Genomic DNA, 20,624 nt, shown 5'->3' on the forward strand with positions numbered 1-20,624 from the left:
TTGGTTTTTTTTCCCCCACCTCGGTCAACGGTGCCAAAAGGTAGGGAAAGAGCGGTTATTGTATTTGTCTTATTCCATCTGTGGCAGTTTATGGGAATAACCAAAGTCATAGAAGCGAAATACAGCTAACAGTAGAAACCCCAAGCTGATAGTGGAGAATTCCTTAAGGGCCAAAGTCAAAAGGAAAATACAAACCGGAGAAAATAGTTTTAATTAGCTGTATTTATGTAAAGAAAACCAAAGGCTATACTCAGTAAGACCTTTAAAACCTGGAGGTCTCAAGCGAGAGTCGTTCTAAGGCGTCAGCTCCGAACGCTCTACGGACTGATCCGCCAAGCCAGCCTCTTCCCCTCCCAGGCGCCGGGGGTTGGGGGACCCGGGCCGGGGAGGAAAGCTGGCTGGCGAGGAAAGCTGGCTGGCGCGGAAAGCGGGCCGGCGCATGCGCACGCTCGGTCGTCCTTCTTTCCTTGCCCTCCCCACCAACCCTCGGTCCAGGCCCGGCCACCTGCCGCCCAGTCATTTTCCGACCCCCTCCCGCCTAGTCCTTCCTATCCCTTAGCGCTCATTCGCGCCTTCTAAAGCTTTCAGCTGAGTGCGCAGAGCCCGCTCCCGGCCGGACCGTAAGAAGACGGAGGGACGGGAGCTTCCACGCTGCGAGAAGGCTGGCGTTCACCTAGTTGCTGACGTCAGGGTGGGGCTGAGAACCGCTAAGCTTTTAAGCCGCGTCCTGGGGCTGTGCGCAGGCGCCCCAGAGAGGAAGGCCTGGCACGCTTCAGCCAATGAGAGCGCGACCTGCGGCCCGACCCAGAGCCCGGACTCCTCTCGAGCAAGCCTCTGCGGCAGGCGCCGACGGACGGGTGGAGCAGTACGCGCCCAGCTGAGATTTCTCGGGTGGGGACTCAGCACCGCGGGTAGGAGCCTGTCAGAGCCTGTCGTCAGGTGGGGCGAGAGCGGGCGGGAGCTCCGGCCCGGCGGCGCGCGCTCGTTGGCCGGGCTGGCGCCCCGGTGCGCATGCGCTCCTGCCTGGCCCGGCGCATCCTTGCAGAGCCCTGCGAGAGGATCGACCGTCCTTCCTCCTGGTACCTGGTGGGAGGTGGAGCAGGTAGGAGGAAGCCCTCGCGGCGGACCCTTGCCAGAACTGTAAGGAGCAGGACGGGAGGGGCTCCATTTGTGCTTTCAGGCTGCTCGGGGCAGAAGCGGGGGTGGGGGTGGGGGTCGGGGTGGGCAGAGATCAGAGTCGCCTTAGCTCGACGTGCTAACTTTTGAACCCAGGCAGTGCCGGGATCGGAGTGCCCGCATAGTATCTGTTTTAACTTGTTTTGAAATGAGAAACCTGAGACGATTTAGGTTTTGTTTCCGACTATTACATTTCCCCGAAGTCTTTGACTTATCCTAGGATATGGTTATGATTCAAATCTCATAGCAAAAGATTTACAAAAGGAAGCTTAAAAACCCTTGCTACTTTGCTTTGCTGCAATTTATTAATTTATCTAAAGGGCTTCCTGCTTTTTCCCTTCCCTAAGAAGTGTTAAACCGAAGAGCAGTGAAATATTGCCTGCTTTTATCTCTCCTTGATAGAACAAACTACTTTTTAAAACCTTACAAGATAGTTACTAAGGAAAGTCACAGTTTAAATGAGAGTAGCCTGAGGATATTAACTCTGTTCAAATAAGTTACTAGGACCTCTGTGTGGCAAACGTGGTTTCTATCGAATGTAATTTAAACTTCTTAGACTACCCATAATTTGGCTTTTCCACCAATTTAGATATCTCTTTCTACCCAATTTGATATGAAACTGCCTAGAAGATTTAATGCCTCACTTTAAACAGCACAGGACTTACCTGGTGGCGCAGTGGTTAAGAATCCGCCAGCCAATTCAGGGGACATGGTTTCGAGCCCTGGTCCGGGAAGATCCCACATGCTGCGGAGCAACAGGCCGTGCGCCACAGTTACTGAGCTTTCCCTGACAGTGTCATGTTCACTTAAATTTGCCTTGAATTGGCCTAGATCAGCGCCATCCAACAGAAATACAATATGAGCCACAGATGTAATTTAAATTTTTCTGGTAGTAAATCACAAAAGACCAGGTCGTGTTTTGCTTTTAAAAAAGCAAAAAGAAACAAGTGAAATTAATAAATTATCATTTCAACATCTAATCAGGATAAAAAATTATTAATGGGATACTTTGCATTTTCTTCATACTAAATCTTTAAAATCCAATGGGTACTTTACACTTAAAACACGTCTCAGTTCACAGTAGCCACATGTGCTAGGGGCTCCCTTATTAGGCAGCACAAGTCTAGATTCGAATTCTCTTTACTGCAGTGTGAACCTTTTTAGGAAATAGGCAACTCACCAAAAAAGCAGGCAGAAAATACCTAACTCTTAACCTATAGTAGCCTAATTTTATTTAAGTTCTTTCTAAATCTAGAAACCATGATTTAATGTTCAGACTTGTATTTGAGAACATTTTATTTTCATTGGGAGAATCTCTTGTCACTCTTCCAAGTATTAATGTCCTTTTTTTAGTCATTGCTCAGTACTAAGTTTAATTATACCCTATGATTACAGAGTGAACAATGAATGAATTATTTTTCTGGACAACTGAAGACCCGGACTTTTAAATACAGAAACTTTTTTTTTTTTTGGCTTTGATTATTTTTGACAGAATCACTTCTAAAACATGCTCTATAATTCTCTGCATAACATACTTTATGCTCCATGTTTGAAAGTCACTGAGGATACAATCCCTAATTTTTGCAACTTTGCTGTGAGTGACTCTTTGGAGACTAATTCTGAAGTAACTCTTAAGATGAATTGCTAAATCAGCTTTTCCTAACAATTCTTTTTTTTTTTTTTTTTTTTTTTTTTGTGGCCTGGCCACATGGCTTGTAGTATCTTAGTTCCCCAACCAGGGATGGAACCCACGCCCTCTGCAGTGGAAGCACCGAGTCCTAACCACTGGACTGCCAGGGAAATCCCTCCTAACAATTCTTATTTATAGATGTTTAGATATGTACATTTCTAAACAGTGTAACTTGGCTGCCTGCCTCTCAAATTCTTTGTGAATCAAATTGGAGACAGCCAGTCTTTTCTAAATCAACTTCCAAAAATTTTATTGTCTTTTTAGTGTGCTTTAACTTCTGTTTCAAATCAGTGATCATGACAGTTCCTTTTCAGTGTTTTATTTGTTTTGATGTCTTGCTTTGGAAAATGGGGAGTAGAGTATGACTTGGATCACCTACATTGCACATCAGATGGAGACCTTGTGATTTCATGAACTTCTAAAATGCTGCTGCAACAGACCATTAAAACAGGTTACATCATTGTTGCAATGGTAGGCCTAAGTTCTAGGCCTACTTAGTTCAGTACTTCTGACTTTTCAAGGCTTCTTATAAGATCATTTTATGCTGAAAAGGATGATGGTTAGAACTTGGCTGCATATTATTTTCATCTCTTGCCCATTCATATTCTTGGTTGATCATATGCCCCTCGAGTATTATTCCTCGTTTCTTACCCAAGTTTTAGCTCATTTATTAGCATCTTTGCAGTTAAGTGGCATAAATTTTCTTACTAATATTAAAAATGAAATGTCATTGTGTGTGAAGATGAGGGGCTCTTTTCTTCTTGAGCTAGATTGGAATCGCAGTCCAGGGCTGTCACTGGACAGATTTCCCAGGGCCAGGGGCCTGTCTTAAATACTGAATGAACAACACGTATTTCTGCTGTATTCCTTTTCATTGTTTAATTTTGTATGCTAGAAGGATTGTTTTTTTTTTTTTTTTTTGCGGTATGCGGGCCTCTCACTGTTGTGGCCTCTCCCGTTGCGGAGCACAGGCTCCGGACGCGCAGGCCCAGCGGCCATGGCTCACGGGCCCAGCCACTCCGCGGCATGTGGGATCTTCCTGGACCGGGGCACGAACCCGTGTCCCCTGCATCGGCAGGCGGACTCCCAACCACTGCGCCACCAGGGAAGCCCTGATTTTTTTTTTTTTTTTTTTTTTTTTAAGAGCATACTTCGCGTGCTCATTGTAAATAAACTAGGAAATAAAAAAAAGTAAAGGGCTTCCTATCCTACCACCTAAAGAAAGCCAGTGCTGGATTGGATATGTATATTCTTCTGGTCTCTTCTTTGCAAGCTTGGAGGCTTGTACCTGTTCTGTCTTACTAAGTCGAGATTGTTCAGTTACTTCATAATGACGTTTAGTGAGAATTCAGTCGGTCCTGGGCAGCACTGAAACTTTAGTCAAAATGGTTCGTTCTTCCTCATTGCATCTCCATTTAATCTCAGAAATTTTCCAAATGGTAGGAGTATTTCTGGTATCCGTATTGGTCTCAAACAAAATAGCAAGGTGAAGGGTTAAATAAAAATCACGTTTTTAAACATTTAAATGAATACCTATAAACACATTCTGTATCCAAGAGGGTCTTGCCACACCAGCCAACCAGAAAATGAATGGAAGCACCCACTGTTGTTTGCAAATGCACTTTTTAAATAGGTAATTCTTGATTTGTCTTTTAAATACATCTTTCTATTATCCTGTTAATGGCAGTTTTGCTTCATTACCTTGGTTCAGGTATATTAACTGCATTATGAAAAAATTTTTTAAACTTTTTAATTCTTAAGATTTGACAGAATAGGACTTGAGCCACGTGGTGGCTTGTTTTGAGCAAATACACTCTTCCACAGGCTCAGAGCTTCATAAGCCGGGGGAAGAAAGGATTTTTTACGTGGTGATTATCATGTGAATAATATGGCATTTCAAGACAGGTTGCTCATAGAATTTTTAAAATCACTTGGTCAGTTGACATGGAGACTATAGTATAGTTGAAATTCTTGCTGAAGCTCTAAATTATTGGAAAAGTCCATGTGATTCAAATCATGTTCCCCCTTTTATCTGCTTAACCTTTTAAAAAAAAAATAAGCTTTATTTTTTAGAGCAGTTTTAGGTTCACAGCAAAACTGACCAAAGTACGAGTTCCCACATACCCCCTCCCCACACACAGCCTCTGCAGTTGTACATTTGTTACAATCGATGAACTTAAATCGACACTTCATTCTTGCCCAAAGTCCATAGTTTACATTAGGGTTCACTCTTGGTGTTGTACATTCCACGGGTTTGGACAAATGTATAATGACATGTACCTACCATTGTAGTATTATTATACAGAGAGTTTCACTGTCCTAAAAATCCTCTGTGCTCCACCTAGCCATCCCTCCCTCTCCTCCAACCCCTGGCAACCACTGATCTTTTTACTATCACCATAGTTTTGCCTTTTCCAGAATGTCGTAGAGCTGGAATCATACAGTATATAATCTTTCCAGATTGGCTTCTTTTGCTGAGTAATATGCATTTAAATTTCCTCAATGTCTCTTCATGGCTTGATAGCTCATTTCTTTTTGGCAATGAATAATATTCAATTGGCCGGATGTACTACAGTTTATCCACTCACCTACTGAAGGATATCTTGGTTGCTTCCAAGTTTTGGCAATTAAGAATAAAGCCACAATAAACATCCGTGTGCAGCTTTGTGTGTAGACAAGTTTTCAGTTCATTTGGGTAAATACTAAGGAGGGTAGTTGCTGGATCATATGGTAAGAGTATGTTTAGTTTTGTAAGAAAGCTCCAAACTGTCTTCCAAAGTGGCTGTATCATTTTGCATTCCCACTAGCAATGAACGAGAGTTCCTGTTGCTCCACATCCTCACCAGCATTTGGTGTTGTTGGTGTTTTGGGTTTGGCCATTCTAATAGGTGTGTTGCAGTATCTCATAGTTTTAATTTGCATTTCCCTGATGACCTATGATGTGGAGTGTATTTTCATATGCTTATTCGCCATCTGTATATCTTCTTGCAGGAGCTGTCTGTTCAGGTGTTTGGCCCATTTTTTTAATCAGGTTGTCCATTTTCTTATTGTTGAGTTTTAAATGTTTTTTGTATATTTTGGATAGCAGTCCTTTGTCAGATATGTGTATCTTTTACAAATATTTTCTCCCAGTCTGTGGCTTGTCCTCTTGTTCTCTCTACATTGTCTTTTGCAGAGCAAAATTTTTAATTTTAATGAAATTCAGTATATCAATTCTTTTCCTTCATGGATCATGTGTCTGGTGTTGTATCTAAAAAGTCACTGACATACTTTAGGTCATCTAGGTTTTCTCCTAGGTACTCTTCTAGGAATTTTATAGTATTTTTGTTTTACATTTAGGTCTTTGATCCATTTTGAGTTAACTTTTATGAAGGGTGTAAGGTCTGTGACTAGATTAATATTTTTGCATGTAGGTGTCCAGTTGTTCCTGTACCATTTGTTGAAAAGATTATTGTTGCTCCATAGTATTGCCTTTGCTCCTTGTCAAAGATAAGTTGGCTATATTTTTGTAGGTCTATTTCTGGGCTCTCTATTCTGTCCCATTGATCTATTTGTCTGTTCTTTCACCAGTACTACACTGTCTTGATTACTGTAACTTTACAGTAAGTCTTGAAGTCCAGTAGTGTCAGTCCTCCAACTTTATTCTTCTTCGGTATTGAGTTGGCTATTCTGAGTCTTTTGCCTCTACATATAAACTTTAGAATGAGTTTGTTGATTTCCATAAAATAACTTACTGGGATTTTGATTGGGATTGCATTGACTCTGTAGATCAAGTTGGAAAGAATTGACATCTTGACAATATCAAGTCTTCCTATCCATGAACATGGAATATCTCTCCATTTATTTAATTCTTCTTTGATTTCTTTCATCAGAGTTTTACAGTTTTCCTCATACAGATCTTGTACATATTTTGTCAGATTTATAACTAAGTATTTCATTTTGGGGGGTGCTAATGTAAATGGTAATGTGTTTTTAATTTCAAATTCCACTTGTTCATTACTGGTATCTGCTTAACTTTTTAAGTGATTAATGGATGCCTGGAAGTTGACCTACATATATATTCAGAAATGTTTTGCCACCTGAGACCTGTGAGGAGGTAAGCTTTGTGGTTCCATCTGTTATTAGTATTTGTTGGGGTGGAGGGGTGTGGAATCTGTTAGGTGTTTAGCTAATTTCAATTTATTATAATTTATCAAATTCTAACTATTTTGTGGATAATATGGTGGAGGGCAGGAATAAAAAAAGAAACAGAAAATTCATGTGAACATCCAGGTCCATTCTCCCAAGAGTCCATTCAGAGTAGAAGGTGAAAAGAATACCATCTTTCAAAATAGTTCAGTGTGAAAAGTTTAAGAGGAAAAAAAGATAAAGTTTGTCCTTAGCACAGTTCTTATTACCATGTTGCCCTCAAGTCTATTGCCGTCATATAGAAAACCACGTTACATTTAAATTGTATAGTAAGGTCATTTGACTATCATATTTGTTATTTATGTAGTAAAGAGTAGATAGTCTAAACCCTATCTACTTCAAGAAAGGATTTAAGGAGTTCAGTAAAATTTAATTGGCACAGTAATAGGCATATATAGGGTAATCAAAATGGAGACCAGATACCCTCTAGAGAAAGATCATTTGTTAAAAAAATAGAACTGATGAGACAATTATTCAAACATCAAATTTCATTCTGGCTTCTTGGTAGCCAAGTCAAAAGAGATAAATAAAGTGTTTATTTGGCTCAAAGTATATAACCAAAATAAAATTGGATCTGTTCCATAAAAATGACATGTGAAGTTTTAGATTTCTAAAACATATTTGGCAATAATTAGTACTTTTAATTAACTATTATGTACATGAATGTCTTAGTAAATAATCATTGTTAAAAGGAATGTCTTGGGACTTCCCTGGTGGCAGAGTGGTTAAGAATCCACCTGCCAATGCAGGGGACACGGGTTCAATCCCTGGTCCGGGAAGATCCCACATGCCACGGAGCAACTAAGCCCACATGCCGCAACTACTGAGCCCATGCGCCGCAACTACTGAAGCCCACATGCGCTCTAGGGCCTGCGCACCGCAACTACTGAGCCTGTGTACTCTGGAGCCTGTGCACCACAACAAAAGATCCCGCGTGCCACAACTAAGACCCAGTGCAGCCCCAAAAAAGTAAATTTTAAAAAAAGAAAAAGAAATCATGTGGGACTCACTGCTTTCAAAACTTTTGTAGATTTCAAAAACCCACAAAATTTTACACTTTGGTTTCTGTCTTATTTCTACGGTATTTTCCATACACAATAATCTTAATGCTACTGTCACTTTATACACGGGGGATTTGTGTCCATGTCAGTGCTCTGGTGAATAATAAATCCATATCTTTTAAAAAGGTTATGTCCAGGAAAGATATTTCCATACTGGTTTCTCTACTCAAGAGCTTTATCGGGAGCTGAAGCAGTCAATGCCTTGAGGCCATTCTATTTTGCTGTACATCCAGATTTCTTTGGACAGCACCCCAGGGAAAGGGTAAACAATTATTTTTTTACTTTTTAACATTTAGTCTATGTTTTTGTTTAGTTTATTTACCTTTGCTACAGTATAATACAGAGAGTTCTATAAATTGGGGTTGTTTTGTCACGGTGGAATAATCAGTGCTTTGAACTATAGATACTGAAAATTGAAACTAAAACTATTGTTTTTTCTAAATGAAAGCTGTCATGTTTTATGCAGGCAATAAAGATATCATGTAAACTCCTTAGAGTATTAGTAATCATATTTTCTGTACCAGGTTTGAAAGTAAAATTGAGGGTTTGAAGGAAAATTTAAGGGCTCTGATACCCTAATCAGTCCTTTTTTTTAAGGTTGATGCAAGGAGGGTTTTTCAGTGCCCAAATAGTTTTTCCTTATGTTGCATGCTGCTGGTCCACTTCCCTATATCATCAGTTAATGTCTTCTCAAGGAATACAAACTCATGATGAACTTAGTTAGGAAGGTCACTATTTTTTAATGTTAGATAATATATTACAAAGCCAGATGCTTTGGAATAATTTCATTGGTTCCTTTTATCTTCCTTAACATTGACACCTGGTTTAACATGAAAAGGAATTTAAAACTCTTGAAAATTAGAACATTATTGTGTTGCTTCTCCCCCTTTTTTGGGGGTGGGGGGGCATGCCTTGCGGCTTGCACGATCTTAGTTCCCCAACTAAGCGAGGAGTCCTAACCACTGGACCGCCAGGGAATTTCCTGTATTGCTTTTTTCTACTTGCCATGGAAAATAAATCAGTTTTGCTTCTTTGCTTTAGGAAAATATTCTGTTTATGATAGTTGGTATATATATATATATATATATATATATAGGCTATTCGAAGTCATATCCTTTTTAAGTAATTAGTAAATTGAATCAACAGAAAAATACTACCTTGGAGATGTAATAATTTAATACAAATTATTGGGGATGTCATAAATTAACACAATTTAATTTAATGTTTAATAATGTAAAGTTTTTAAATCCAACGTGTGAGGAAAAATTAAGCTTAGTACTAGGTGACTGGTTTCCCTCCTCTACAAGTGTACCTTTTTTTTTTTACTAAAACTTCTGTGTGCTATAAAAGGTGAACTCAGCAGGCTTGGGTTGCTTTGTTGCAAAGAAATGCCAGGCTTCAGTGCTGGCCCTTCACTGCCTCCTGGGAGATGAGCTCTGAGCCCCTGGGATATCCTGGCCTGATAAGAATGTTTTTGTGTGCCGGGGCCTTGGGCCACACCAGATAGTTTATGCTAACAATGTATTTTACGGTGAATGCCTGTTTTCTCATGTCTGAGGCCCTCTGGGGAGGCTGGAGACTGAATAGCTATGGTCAGTCATGTGGGCATGTAGTGCCCCAGTAAAAGCCCTGGCCCCCAAGGCTTGGATGAGCTTCCTTGGTTGGCAGCACTTCTCATGTGTTGTCACATATCCTTGCTGGGGGCTTAAGCACTGTCTGTACAACTCCCCTGGGAGAGAACAACTGGAACCTTGCGCTTGGTCCCTACGGGACTCCACCTTACATGCCTTTTCCCTTTGCTGATGTTAATCTGTATCCTTTTGCTGTTATAAACTATAACTGTGAGTATAACAGCTTTTCTGAGTTCTGTAAATCCTTCTAGTGAATCATCAAACCCCCAACACAATATAGCTGAGAGCGGTATATTGTACTAAATTCAACAAACAAAAACAAACAAACTGTTCCTAATTTCAGATCACACTGTGTTTCTGAGAAGAGACCTATAGGGATAAGAAGCACAGTTATTATTTATGCCATTTCTTGGAACTGTTCCTTCACTAAAAGACATTTCTTTTTTCACTTAACAGTACATCCTAGAGATCACTCTGTGTACATTCCTAAATACCGTCTGTGTCATATTCTTTCCCTTTTTTTTCCTTTTGGTTGTGTAGCACTCCATTGAATGAAGATACCATAATTCAACCAATCTCTGAAAGGGCATTTTAAGAGCCCATTATATAGAGAGAAATTAGCTCTTTGCTATGAAATAACTTGCAAATTGGGGAATTCCCTGGTGGTCCAGTGGTTAGGACTTGGTGCTTTCACTGCGGTGGGCCTGGGTTCAATCCCTGGTCGGGGAAGTAAGATCCCGCAAGCTGCACAGGGCGGCCAAAAAAGAAAAAGAAAAGAAAGAACTTGCACATATTTTCTTCTACTCGGTTTTTGTCTGTAGACTGTGTGTGTGTGGGTTTTTTTTGTTTTTTTATGTGTTCTTTTCTTAAGTTTTTTTTTTAATGGAAGTATAGTTGATTTACAATGTGTTAATTTCTGCTGTACAGCACAGTGATTGTTGTACATATATATGTATTTATATTCTTTTCCATTATGGTTCATCACAGGATATTGAATATAGTTCCCTGTGCTATATTAAGTTTTTAAATTTTTTTATGTAACTGGATTTATCAATCATTCATTACCTGGGATATTCAGCCATAGTTAGGCTTTTTCCACATCTAAGTTATAAAGAAACTCAGCCATGTTTTCTTCTAGTACTTATGTGGCCACATTTTTTTTTTTTTACACATCTCATCCCTATGGAGTTCCATGTTGTAAGGGGTGGATCCAATTTTATCCTGTACTGAGGAGCTATGAAATCCCACCATTTTTTAATACTAAATTCTTTAATATACTCAATAATGTGTTTAAAAGGTCGGGATATAATTTCTGACGTTTCCTTGTTCTATTTTGTGTATAAATGCCTCTTAATATTGTTTTCCAGGAAGTCAATGAAAATTCTCTTAAGAGATTAAGTGCCTACTTAGAAAACCTCCAGAAACCAGGCTTCAAGTCTTTGAAACCAACCCAGCTTATGTTTTATGTAAGAGAAACAGACCAGAACTCCTCTGATGGCCAGGAACACTTCAGCACTTCCGGTACGTTTCTTATTTCTCGTGTGTCCCTTGCAGGCTTGGTGTGATGTGTCAAATCTGTCTAACGTTGCTAGAAGACCTTCGGGTTGAAGCCTTGTCATAGAAAATAATATCATTTAATTGCATGTTTTCCTGGAGTTAGATTCTGTTCCTGGTTGCATGTGTTTGATGAGCCATTTTTTATGTTTAAACTTTTCTGACTAGAAAACTGAAGTGTTCCTATTTGTCCCCTTCCTATTTCAGTGCTGTTTTAAGTATTAAATGTCTATATAACAATTTATATCTTTAAAAAATATAGCTTACATTCCCTAATTTAGTCCCCAAAGTACCCTGTGAGGAAGGTAGTATTTGCCCAATTGTAACTTAGTAATGTCCCAGGACCATGGAGACAGAATAGGGGTCTTGAGCCCTTTTACTCCAGCCTCATGCTGTTTCTAAAATCTGATCAGTCTTCCTGTACAGCCTTCTGTTTTATCCTTTGTCACTGCTTTAGCCATGATCCAGTGATCCTTTAAACTAAGGATGAATGTGGGTCTGTCCATGCTTTTCATGATCCTTGAGGAAATAACTTTATTTTTAGAATGAACTTTAAAACAGTTTAAAGATTTACTAAGAGCTTTCTGTGAACAAATGCTAAAACAAATAGCTGTCGTCAGCTCTGGCTGAGTAAAGAGAAAAATCCTCCACTTTCAGTTAATGGTTAACTTTGAACCATTTATTAAATGAAAATAGATTATAAAAAAATAAATTAAAAATGGGAGAAAACATACAGCATAAGTGACAAAAAGATAATGTTAGTATATAAGTAGTTCTTAGGAGTCAAAAAGAAAACAGAGCAGCCTGGTTGCAAAAATGGGCAAACACAATGTCTCGGCAGTTCAGTAAATAATACACATATATAGCCAATAAGATACAAAAACGTTTAGCCTCAGTAATCAAATGCAAACTAAATTAATTAGGTAATATTTTCCAATAAAGGATATATCCAATCTGGTACAGGCATTCCACACTATATAGCAGCCCTTACCTTGGATTAAACAATTAATGGAATTGATAAATTAAGAGAGAAACTGAGATTTATTCCTTGACTTACCTCTTCTGAGGATAAACTATTTTTTCCTAACCTCAGATGCAGGAATTTGCATTTTCCTTTCCTCTTTCACTGACTAGAACAATTTTCCTACCAGTATTTCTCACTTTACCATCAATGATTCAACGAAAAAATCTTTCTTAGTTTGCATGTTCTACATTTTGTAAACCTATGTGGCAGGCATAGTAGGTATCTCTGTGAATGATTTATATTGCAATGACTTTCATCCGTGGCAAAGATAAGAAAACACATTTCGGCCTTCTGTGGAATGGTGAAAAATTAAAAAGAACTTTTATAGTCATCAGTTTTGGCAGTGTTAAATAAATTGTGCTACATTGATTATGTGGATTAGTATAGAGCTACTAAAAAGAAAGAGAATGATGTATACATACAGATAAAGGAAGAGTCACCAAGGTTAAATAACAAAAGCAAGTTCAAAGTAATAGATCCAGAATGGTGCAGTTTATGTATTAAAAAGGAACAATTCACACTGTGGGTGTGTGTTCATGCAGACACAAAAGCGTATATGTCATATATAACATACACACAAAGCACATAGAAAAGGTCTAGAGCAGTGCTGTCCAAGAGAACTTTCTGCGGAGAGGTAACTGTTCTGTATGAGTGCTGTCTGGTACAGCTGGCACTAGCCCCATGTGGCTACTGACCACTTGAAGTGGCGCTAGTATAACCAGGAACTGAATTTTAAATTTTATTTAATTTCAATCGATTTAATTTTACCAATAAATAGCCACATATGGCTGGTAGCTACCGTATTAGGCAGTGCAGGTCTCAATGCTTGTGTACCTAAATGTTAATAGGGTTACATCTAGTGAAAGTGTGAGGTTGTGTGCCTGTCAACAGGAGACTTTTACTTTGTATATATAATTTTACAAGAAGAATGTACTTATATAACACTTGTATAATTTTCAAAACTAATTTTAAAAATTTTTCCAAAAAAAGAGTCAGCATGTTATAATGGGGAAAATGCTTGGCTTGCTGGCAGCTCAGATTTCAGCCCTCACTTCACGCTTCTTAACCTCCTTGAACCTCCGCTTCTTCACATTTGAAAAGAGAGATAATAATGGCACTGGTGAGAGTGTTCATTGAAAAGTTATGTAAATTCAACTAGCGCCATGTTTAATACCCAATAAAGGTGCAGGGGAACCAGTAGATTTCCTACTGTTGACGTAAGTTAGATTACTACCCTGAGCCCAGGGACTACTTGCATTAAAGTCAGATTGTGAAGTGCTAACTTTTAAAAAATTAGGGAACTTTGAGTCACTTCTGAAAATACTGTGTCCCTAGCTAGTTGGATGGGGGAGTATGAGGACAGTCTCTTTCAACCGTAGAGAAAATTTGAGATGGGTTTCTGTGACCCCTGAGACTGGATTGGCCCCCCTCCTTGAACCACTGTCGCAGGGCAGCCTGCCCCACCCTCCCCCTACCTCCACCCTCCCCCTTCTCTTTAGTGCTGGACACCCTCTCTGGTGGACACTTGCTCATAGGAGAGCTTTTCCATCCCTTAGACTGTAGAGACCAAATTTATGAACAGCACTGAAAATATTCTCAATCCTCTTCTTGGGCTGAGTGGGTTTGGTCACTGGCGCCAAACTAGAAACAGGAGCTGACAGAGGACTTCATGAAGATGGAGGTAGTGTGGTACAGTTTTGGAGAAGGGATGTAGTTTTCCATTTACAGATGATTTTCCAATAGGATAAATTTTAATGAGTAATGGAGTGTTTTAAAGATTTTGATTCTATAAATGTTGTATGAAAAGCAATGTTTTTCAAGTAAAGCAAATAATCATCTGTATTAACTGTTTGGGGGAATTATATTCTCTAGGATTTCGAGCAGTCAAATTTACTTTGCACACCAGAGATCTGCTAAGCACAGTGTTATATATTCTCAACTCCTGCAGTTTATCTATTGAACATATCCAAAGCTTGAATACTAATGTGCACTCCCAGCCTCTCAAAGAGGCCACAAGGATATCTGACAGGCCCATCAAATGGGACAAGTCTTACTACTCCTTTACTGGATTCAAGGACCCTGATGAAGACCTCGAGCAAGTCTGGAGAATGGAAACAACCCTAACGTACGTAAGAGTTTTTATTTAACTGAACTTATTTGTAGTTAGTAGCCCCCACTCGCCTCGACTAGACAAAAGCCCGCATGCAGCAACAAATACCCAATGCAGCCAAAAGGAAACCCCCAAAAACATGAGCTAGAAGAGAGGGTCTCAGCCTTGCACGCACTGGGATCCAGCCCATGAAACTTATGCTTATACCCATTGCTCTAACGATCTCACAGTGTGTCCAGATGAACAAAACCTTCGGAATGTCTGACCTACCTTTTGGTATAGAAAAAAAGTGGGATTGGATAAGTCAGGGCATAAAAGCAACAATGAGAGTTGTTGGACCTTAAGTCAAGAGGCTTTAGAATAACATATTAAAGAAATTCAGCAATTAGTCTGTGGTTCAGTTGAGTGTTTCATAGGGTACAATTTTGGTCTGGAGCTAGATTTGTAGCCATCATGAAAAGATTGTCCCAAGGACCCAGAACTCAGAGTTAGTCAGCTGGCGAACAATGAAAACGGACTGGAACTGGGACAAGCCAATTCACCTAGATAAGTGCTATTCCATTGGTTCCTTGTCCAAGCTGAGTATTTATAATTTCCTTATTTGTATGTAGTTCATCCAATAAAATTCTTCAGTTTTTAATAAAAGTAGACACTCTTACATTATATTATATTACATGTTACTAGATAATGCATTTTTAAGAGTAGGGAACATGTTTTAATCATCTTTCTACTAATCTGCTTCGTAGATTCATAAAACCCAACCAGCATTTTTATTTCACTGAATTAAAGAATTGTTGGAAAAGTGTGAATGTGAAGTGCTGGAGGCTGGGTGTGGAGAACTCAAGGTTTAATATGGAAATGTAAAGTAGCTTAATACAGATGGTAGCAGTAGAAGTGACTCAGCAATGAATGTAGAGGACCATTTTTTTTTAAAACAGTGCCTCTGTTAGTTTCATTACTGTTGACTTAAAGTATCTGCTGTTTTTAGCAAGAGATACATTGTGTTAAGGAAATTTTCTGAGTGTACATGAGTTGTGTTACTATGAATTCTTCATTTCCTCCAGAGGGATACTTTGTTTTAAATTCAAGCTCTCATGTTGACAGTTACCAGCACAAGCTCAAAACATGTCATTTTGATTTGTCTACTCTTAAGGAAGATAGCAACATAAATTAAATAGACCACTGTTTTAGAAATTGAAATCAGTAGAAATATAACTGTCTAATTTATTGATATTATTATCCAAATTCAGTTGTCGATAGCTATGTATCTTGTCAAACAATGAAGTAAATCCATTCATAGCCAGATAGAACCTTTGTTTTCTTAGCTTTGACAAATGAAATTAACAACAATAAAGCATTACGTGTTTTAGCCCTGTTTATAAGAGAGATCTTGCATTCGCTTTAAAACTGTGATTTAAAATTAATATTGAATTATCCTAAATGAAACAGACAGTATTTAGAGTTTCTTACAGAAGAGCTGGAATAGGGTTGTGGCTGGTTCTTGGTGTAATGCTGTTTCATATCTTTTACTTCCATATATTTTTCTTGGGCTAGAGAATATTGAGAGTTGACTGGTATCACCTTAAATCTTCCTACTCGAAGCTTCTCTTCTAAAATCGACCGGTTAGAGATTTCTGTTTTGTTTAGTTTTTGATGCTTGTATCGGAGGTTCTTGGGTTATATTTCTTGAACATTGATATGTTAGTGACAGATCATCACACCTCATAAAGTTTGAGTTTAGCTTATTAGGTATAATTTTAGAGCAGAGGGTCCAGGCTGGGTAGGATAGGAGAGGACAGCTCTACACTGAAAAAGGCAAGAAAAGGAATACATCCTGCTCTTTGGGCCCTTTGGGTAAATTACAGTATTGACTAAATGCCGCAAAAAAAAATCTGTTGCCTTTACCAGCATGCCTTAGAGGGCCGATGCCCCGGTTATGACAGCTGTATGAATTTGGAAGATTTCATATCTCTTATTTCCATAACCTAACCTGGTCTCCCTGGTCCAGTGTGTTCACACAGGCCCAGCACCCCTTTCCAATCTTGACCTTTTCCCAAATATGGATGTTGCCCAGTTTGCAGGAACCCTGATGAGGGTTTGTTCAAGGTTTTGTTTTATGTTAGTTTTTCCCAGTAAGGATTCCAGGAGCTTATGTCGTCAAAGCCAGAGTGGTGTTTGTATCAGTTTCTTGTTTCAGTTATTAATTTTTTATTTGGCCACGCCACGTGGGACGTGGAATCTTAGTTCCCCAACCAGGGATCGAACCCAAGCCCCCTGCTTTGGAAGTGTGGAGTCTTAACCACCGGACCGCCAGAGAAGTCCTAATTTTTTTAATTTGTTATTATTTTGCAAATAATTATAAAATTGTTGAACCATTTGACAGGTTTCAAACCATATGAATGGAATGACTGTCCCATAGTCAGGAGATTTAGGGGCTGTAACTGAGACAAAACTTATTCACCACCATGGTCATTTTGGCCATATACGGTTTGTTTTTATTTTCATTCTTGTATTGTTTACCTCATCTTTATTATTTATGTAGTTATAGGAGAGGACGCATAAGGAGCACATGCTGAATTACACAGTTCAGAGGGAGCATAAAAATAATTCTGCAAGTTACATCCAGCTGATCTTCACCTGGTTTACAAATTGCATTCACCTGATCAAAATTTAATCTTGGGGCTTCCCTGGTGGCGCAGTTGTTGAGAGTCTGCCTGCCAATGCAGGGGACGCGGGTTCGTGCCCTGGTCCGGGAGGGTCCCGCGTGCCGCGGAGCGGCTGGGCCCGCGGGCTGTGGCCGCTGAGCCTGCGCGTCCGGAGCCTGTGCTCCACAGCGGGAGAGACCATAGCAGAGAGAGGCCCGCGTACCGCAAAAAAAAAAAAAAAAAAAAATTAATCTTGAAAGCATGTTATTTCTAATATTTCAGAATGTAATGTTAAAAAGAGAAAATATAACAGTTCTATTTAGTGTAAACTTTCAAATAATTTTCCTTATGTTTCCGCAGAGACATGCAGGCTGAAATAAATCACAGAAATTATGAAAATAAATTAGTTGAGTTTTTAAAAACACAACATAGAAGAATTATCAGGTCATAAAAGCTCCATTTAATCTATTTTCTTCTTATATCTGGCAGTCAACATTTCAATGTACACTTTAGGACATGCTGTGTAATTTTGAATTTCTCAGCAAATTGTGCTTTATCTTACTGTAAAATCACTTTATAGTGATAAAAACACTATAATGAAATGTTTAATATGTAAGGTTTTCTAATTATATACTATAATAAAAAGAATATGCCAGCCTAAAAAAAAATTAGAAAATGCTACTTTGTGTTGTAGCTTTTAGTATTATCAAATAATTTTATAACTAAAATATATTGCATTTATAGAATTTGATTATCAAATAATTTTATATCAAATAATTATCAAATAATTTCAAATTATCAAATAATTTTATCAAATAATTTTATAACTAAAATATATTGCATTTATAGAATTTGTGTTTGCAAGGAGACAACAGGATCCATTTGTATCTAAACAGAATGATCCCATATGTAATGTCTATCCCACTGAAAAAAACATGTCATTGAACTATAGAAAGACCATTGAAATGCTATTCTGTTAACTACTGAGATATTAGTAAGTGTCAGACTTCCATTTTTTCTATTTGAAGTTTGCACACAAAGTTTTATTTCACTTGCATTGTCTAAGCTCTGAATCCTCTTAGTGTCCACAAAATGCCACATTGGACAATTACAATATTGGAATTATTTCTGTAGGATATTTGGAAATGCTATAATCATGCTTTAACTCATATAATACACTTATTCAGTCTTCTCCTTATTTATAGGCTAAGTCATTGTTTTTCAAATTATAAGTCATAACTTTAGTCTCTGTAACCTCCTTTAATCGGGAATGGTTCCTCAGTGTTTTCTTGTCTTCCGTTGCCTTGCTGTTATTTAGTAGAATGTCCTTCAGTTTGAGTGTTTTGAGTTTATCTGGTATTTCTCATAATTAGAGTCAGGTTATTCATATTTGGCAGGAATACCCAGAAAGTGAAGTGTGTTGTTTTCAATGTTATATAGGAGGCATATGATGTTGATTATCCCATTACTAGTGATATTAACTTGGATCATTTGATTAAGGTGGTGTCTCCCAGTTTTTTCCCCAGTAAAGGAACTATTTTTCCCTTCAGTTAGTTTCTTTTGAGCAGATACTTAGGGCTGTGTAAATATCCTTTTAACACTGAAGTTTTACCCCTTAGCTCTAGTGCTCATTGATGATTTTTGCCTGAATCACATATTATGATGATGGTTGCCAAATGGCAATTTTCTAACCTTATCATCCCTTCAAGCCGGCTCCTATGTCCCCATCATTCTTTGAGAATTCTCTTACTTCCTGGTTCACCAAGGTGTTCCAGGCTCATCTGGACTTTCCCTGGCCCAGTGTTTGATTGAACCATTTTGCCAAGAAGCTCTGGTTCTTTTTAGGAGGGAATGATTTTTAGAAACCAAGATCTGGGTGGTGCATGTCTCAATTGCTACTGAACTTCTCAGTGGCCAGAGCTAGGATACATGTATCTTTGTCTTTATATCTATAGATAGATCTAATATCTACATAGATAGAAAGAAAATGCCATGTGTAGAACCTTCATTTTTATCTCCGTGTTTAGACACAAAACACAAAAATGGTTAAACTAGATCAGTTAAATTTTATACACTAAATGTAAGAATTCCAACAATGTCATGAATATATAAGCGTAAGATTATATTTCATTCTACAGTTTAAGACAGTTGGTCCCCAAACCCAACATAGTATGCCATTTGGTAATTCATTTGGCAAAAAGCATCCTTTCTATTACATAATTTAAAGTAAATTGATTAACACGTATGACTTAATAAATGACGAAAAGGTTGAAAAATTGTAATAGCTAATAATCGTGATATAAAGTAAGATATTATTTTCTTATTTCTCACACAGAAAGCAGAAATAAAATCACTACCAGTATTCTTAAAGAGGGAGTAGGAAGAATTATTAATGACTGCACACATTTAGTGAGTCAAAAAAATGTGGAATATAGGGAATTCCCTGGTGGTCCAGTGGTTAGGGCTCCGAGCTTCCACTGCAGGGGGCACAGGTTCAATCCCTGTTCCAGAACTAAGATCCCTGCAAGCTCCTCCTCATGGCCAAAAAAACAAAGTGGAACATCTTTAGTTAGAGGAAAAGATCCCAATTCCTTACCCCAATGTGCAAGACCTTTTATAATCTCACACACACACACATATGTGCCTCTCCAGTCTCATCTCACACCACCCTCCCTCTAGGCATCGTGTGATCTGGGCACGTTGGTTCATCTTATACTTCCCTGTGCACTGGCGTGGTTGGCATGCCCTTCCCTTTCACTAATCTGCCTGGAAAAATCTGGTCCATCTCTCAGGTTAGAACCTTCCAGGCAGAATTAGTTAATTCTTCCTCTGTTCTCCTAGAAGCTCATATATTCTCTTCCAGTTGCTTCTCTCTCTGTTCCTTACTAGATGTATCTTCCTTAGATTCCCAACACAACACACTGTTCGGCTTTCAGGATAAATATTTGATGCACGCATAATGATTTGATTGGTTCTGAAAGTTTCAATTTGATTACTATTATTTTGCGGCCGCGCTGTGCAGTGTGCCAGATGGTTGTTCCCCGACCAGGGATAGGACCCAGTGTCCCCTGCAGTGGAAGCGGGAGTCCTAACCAATGGACCACCAGGGAATTCCCTGAACTTGATTATTTTTTAAATGTTTTAGATCACAACATCTCAAACCTTTAAAGTGACTTAATAAGGAACCTTCAAAAGGTTTATTTGGCAAGCACTTCTGAGATGGACATATGAGCCCTTCTGCAGAGTTATCCTAACACCTGACCATCAGTCACTGACAGGTGTCCCACAGGGGGTGTCAGGTGGCCTGGGGATGGCGTGCTTTAGACCATTTTTCCCCTAACCCCCTGGAGCTTTCTCTTGCACGGCTGTACCCAGGGCCCACTCCACCACTACATCTTGGACCCAAAATGTTCCTCTGATCCCCAAGTCACCTTGCCATTCTGCCCTGCCTACTCCTGCAGCAGACATTCAGCCTCCTAGGCACCACCCAGGCCTCTCGTTTGTCCAGACTCCCCTAGGAGACTAGAGGCTCTGAGCGACAGCCA

The 20,624-nt window shown here is 38.9% G+C and overlaps 1 protein-coding gene across 8 annotated transcripts in view; it reads left to right on the forward strand.

The window, feature by feature from the left end:
- Nucleotides 1-752: 752 nt before the first annotated feature.
- The window catches only part of TCAIM (T cell activation inhibitor, mitochondrial), a 43,732-nt gene continuing 23,860 nt past the window's right edge, over nucleotides 753-20,624 (forward strand). For 2 of the 8 annotated variants that reach the window (XR_007469885.1, XM_033402077.2), the window contains exons 1-5: nucleotides 768-1,102; nucleotides 6,890-6,962; nucleotides 8,242-8,377; nucleotides 11,114-11,267; nucleotides 14,197-14,449. Coding sequence is in view for 6 of the 8 variants with exons in the window: in XM_033402077.2 (XP_033257968.1) it covers nucleotides 1,012-1,102; nucleotides 6,890-6,962; nucleotides 8,242-8,377; nucleotides 11,114-11,267; nucleotides 14,197-14,449 (707 nt within the window). In the remaining 2 variants the exon portion in view is untranslated. Of the gene's footprint in view, nucleotides 1,141-6,889; nucleotides 6,963-8,241; nucleotides 8,378-11,113; nucleotides 11,268-14,196; nucleotides 14,450-20,624 lie in introns of those variants that run through there. The other 6 variants (XM_033402078.2, XM_033402080.2, XM_033402079.2 and 3 more) reach the window with 6 other exon arrangements.

Source organism: Orcinus orca, chromosome 10, assembly GCF_937001465.1.
Source record: "Orcinus orca chromosome 10, mOrcOrc1.1, whole genome shotgun sequence".
In the NCBI taxonomy this organism is placed as follows: Eukaryota; Metazoa; Chordata; class Mammalia; order Artiodactyla; family Delphinidae; genus Orcinus; species Orcinus orca.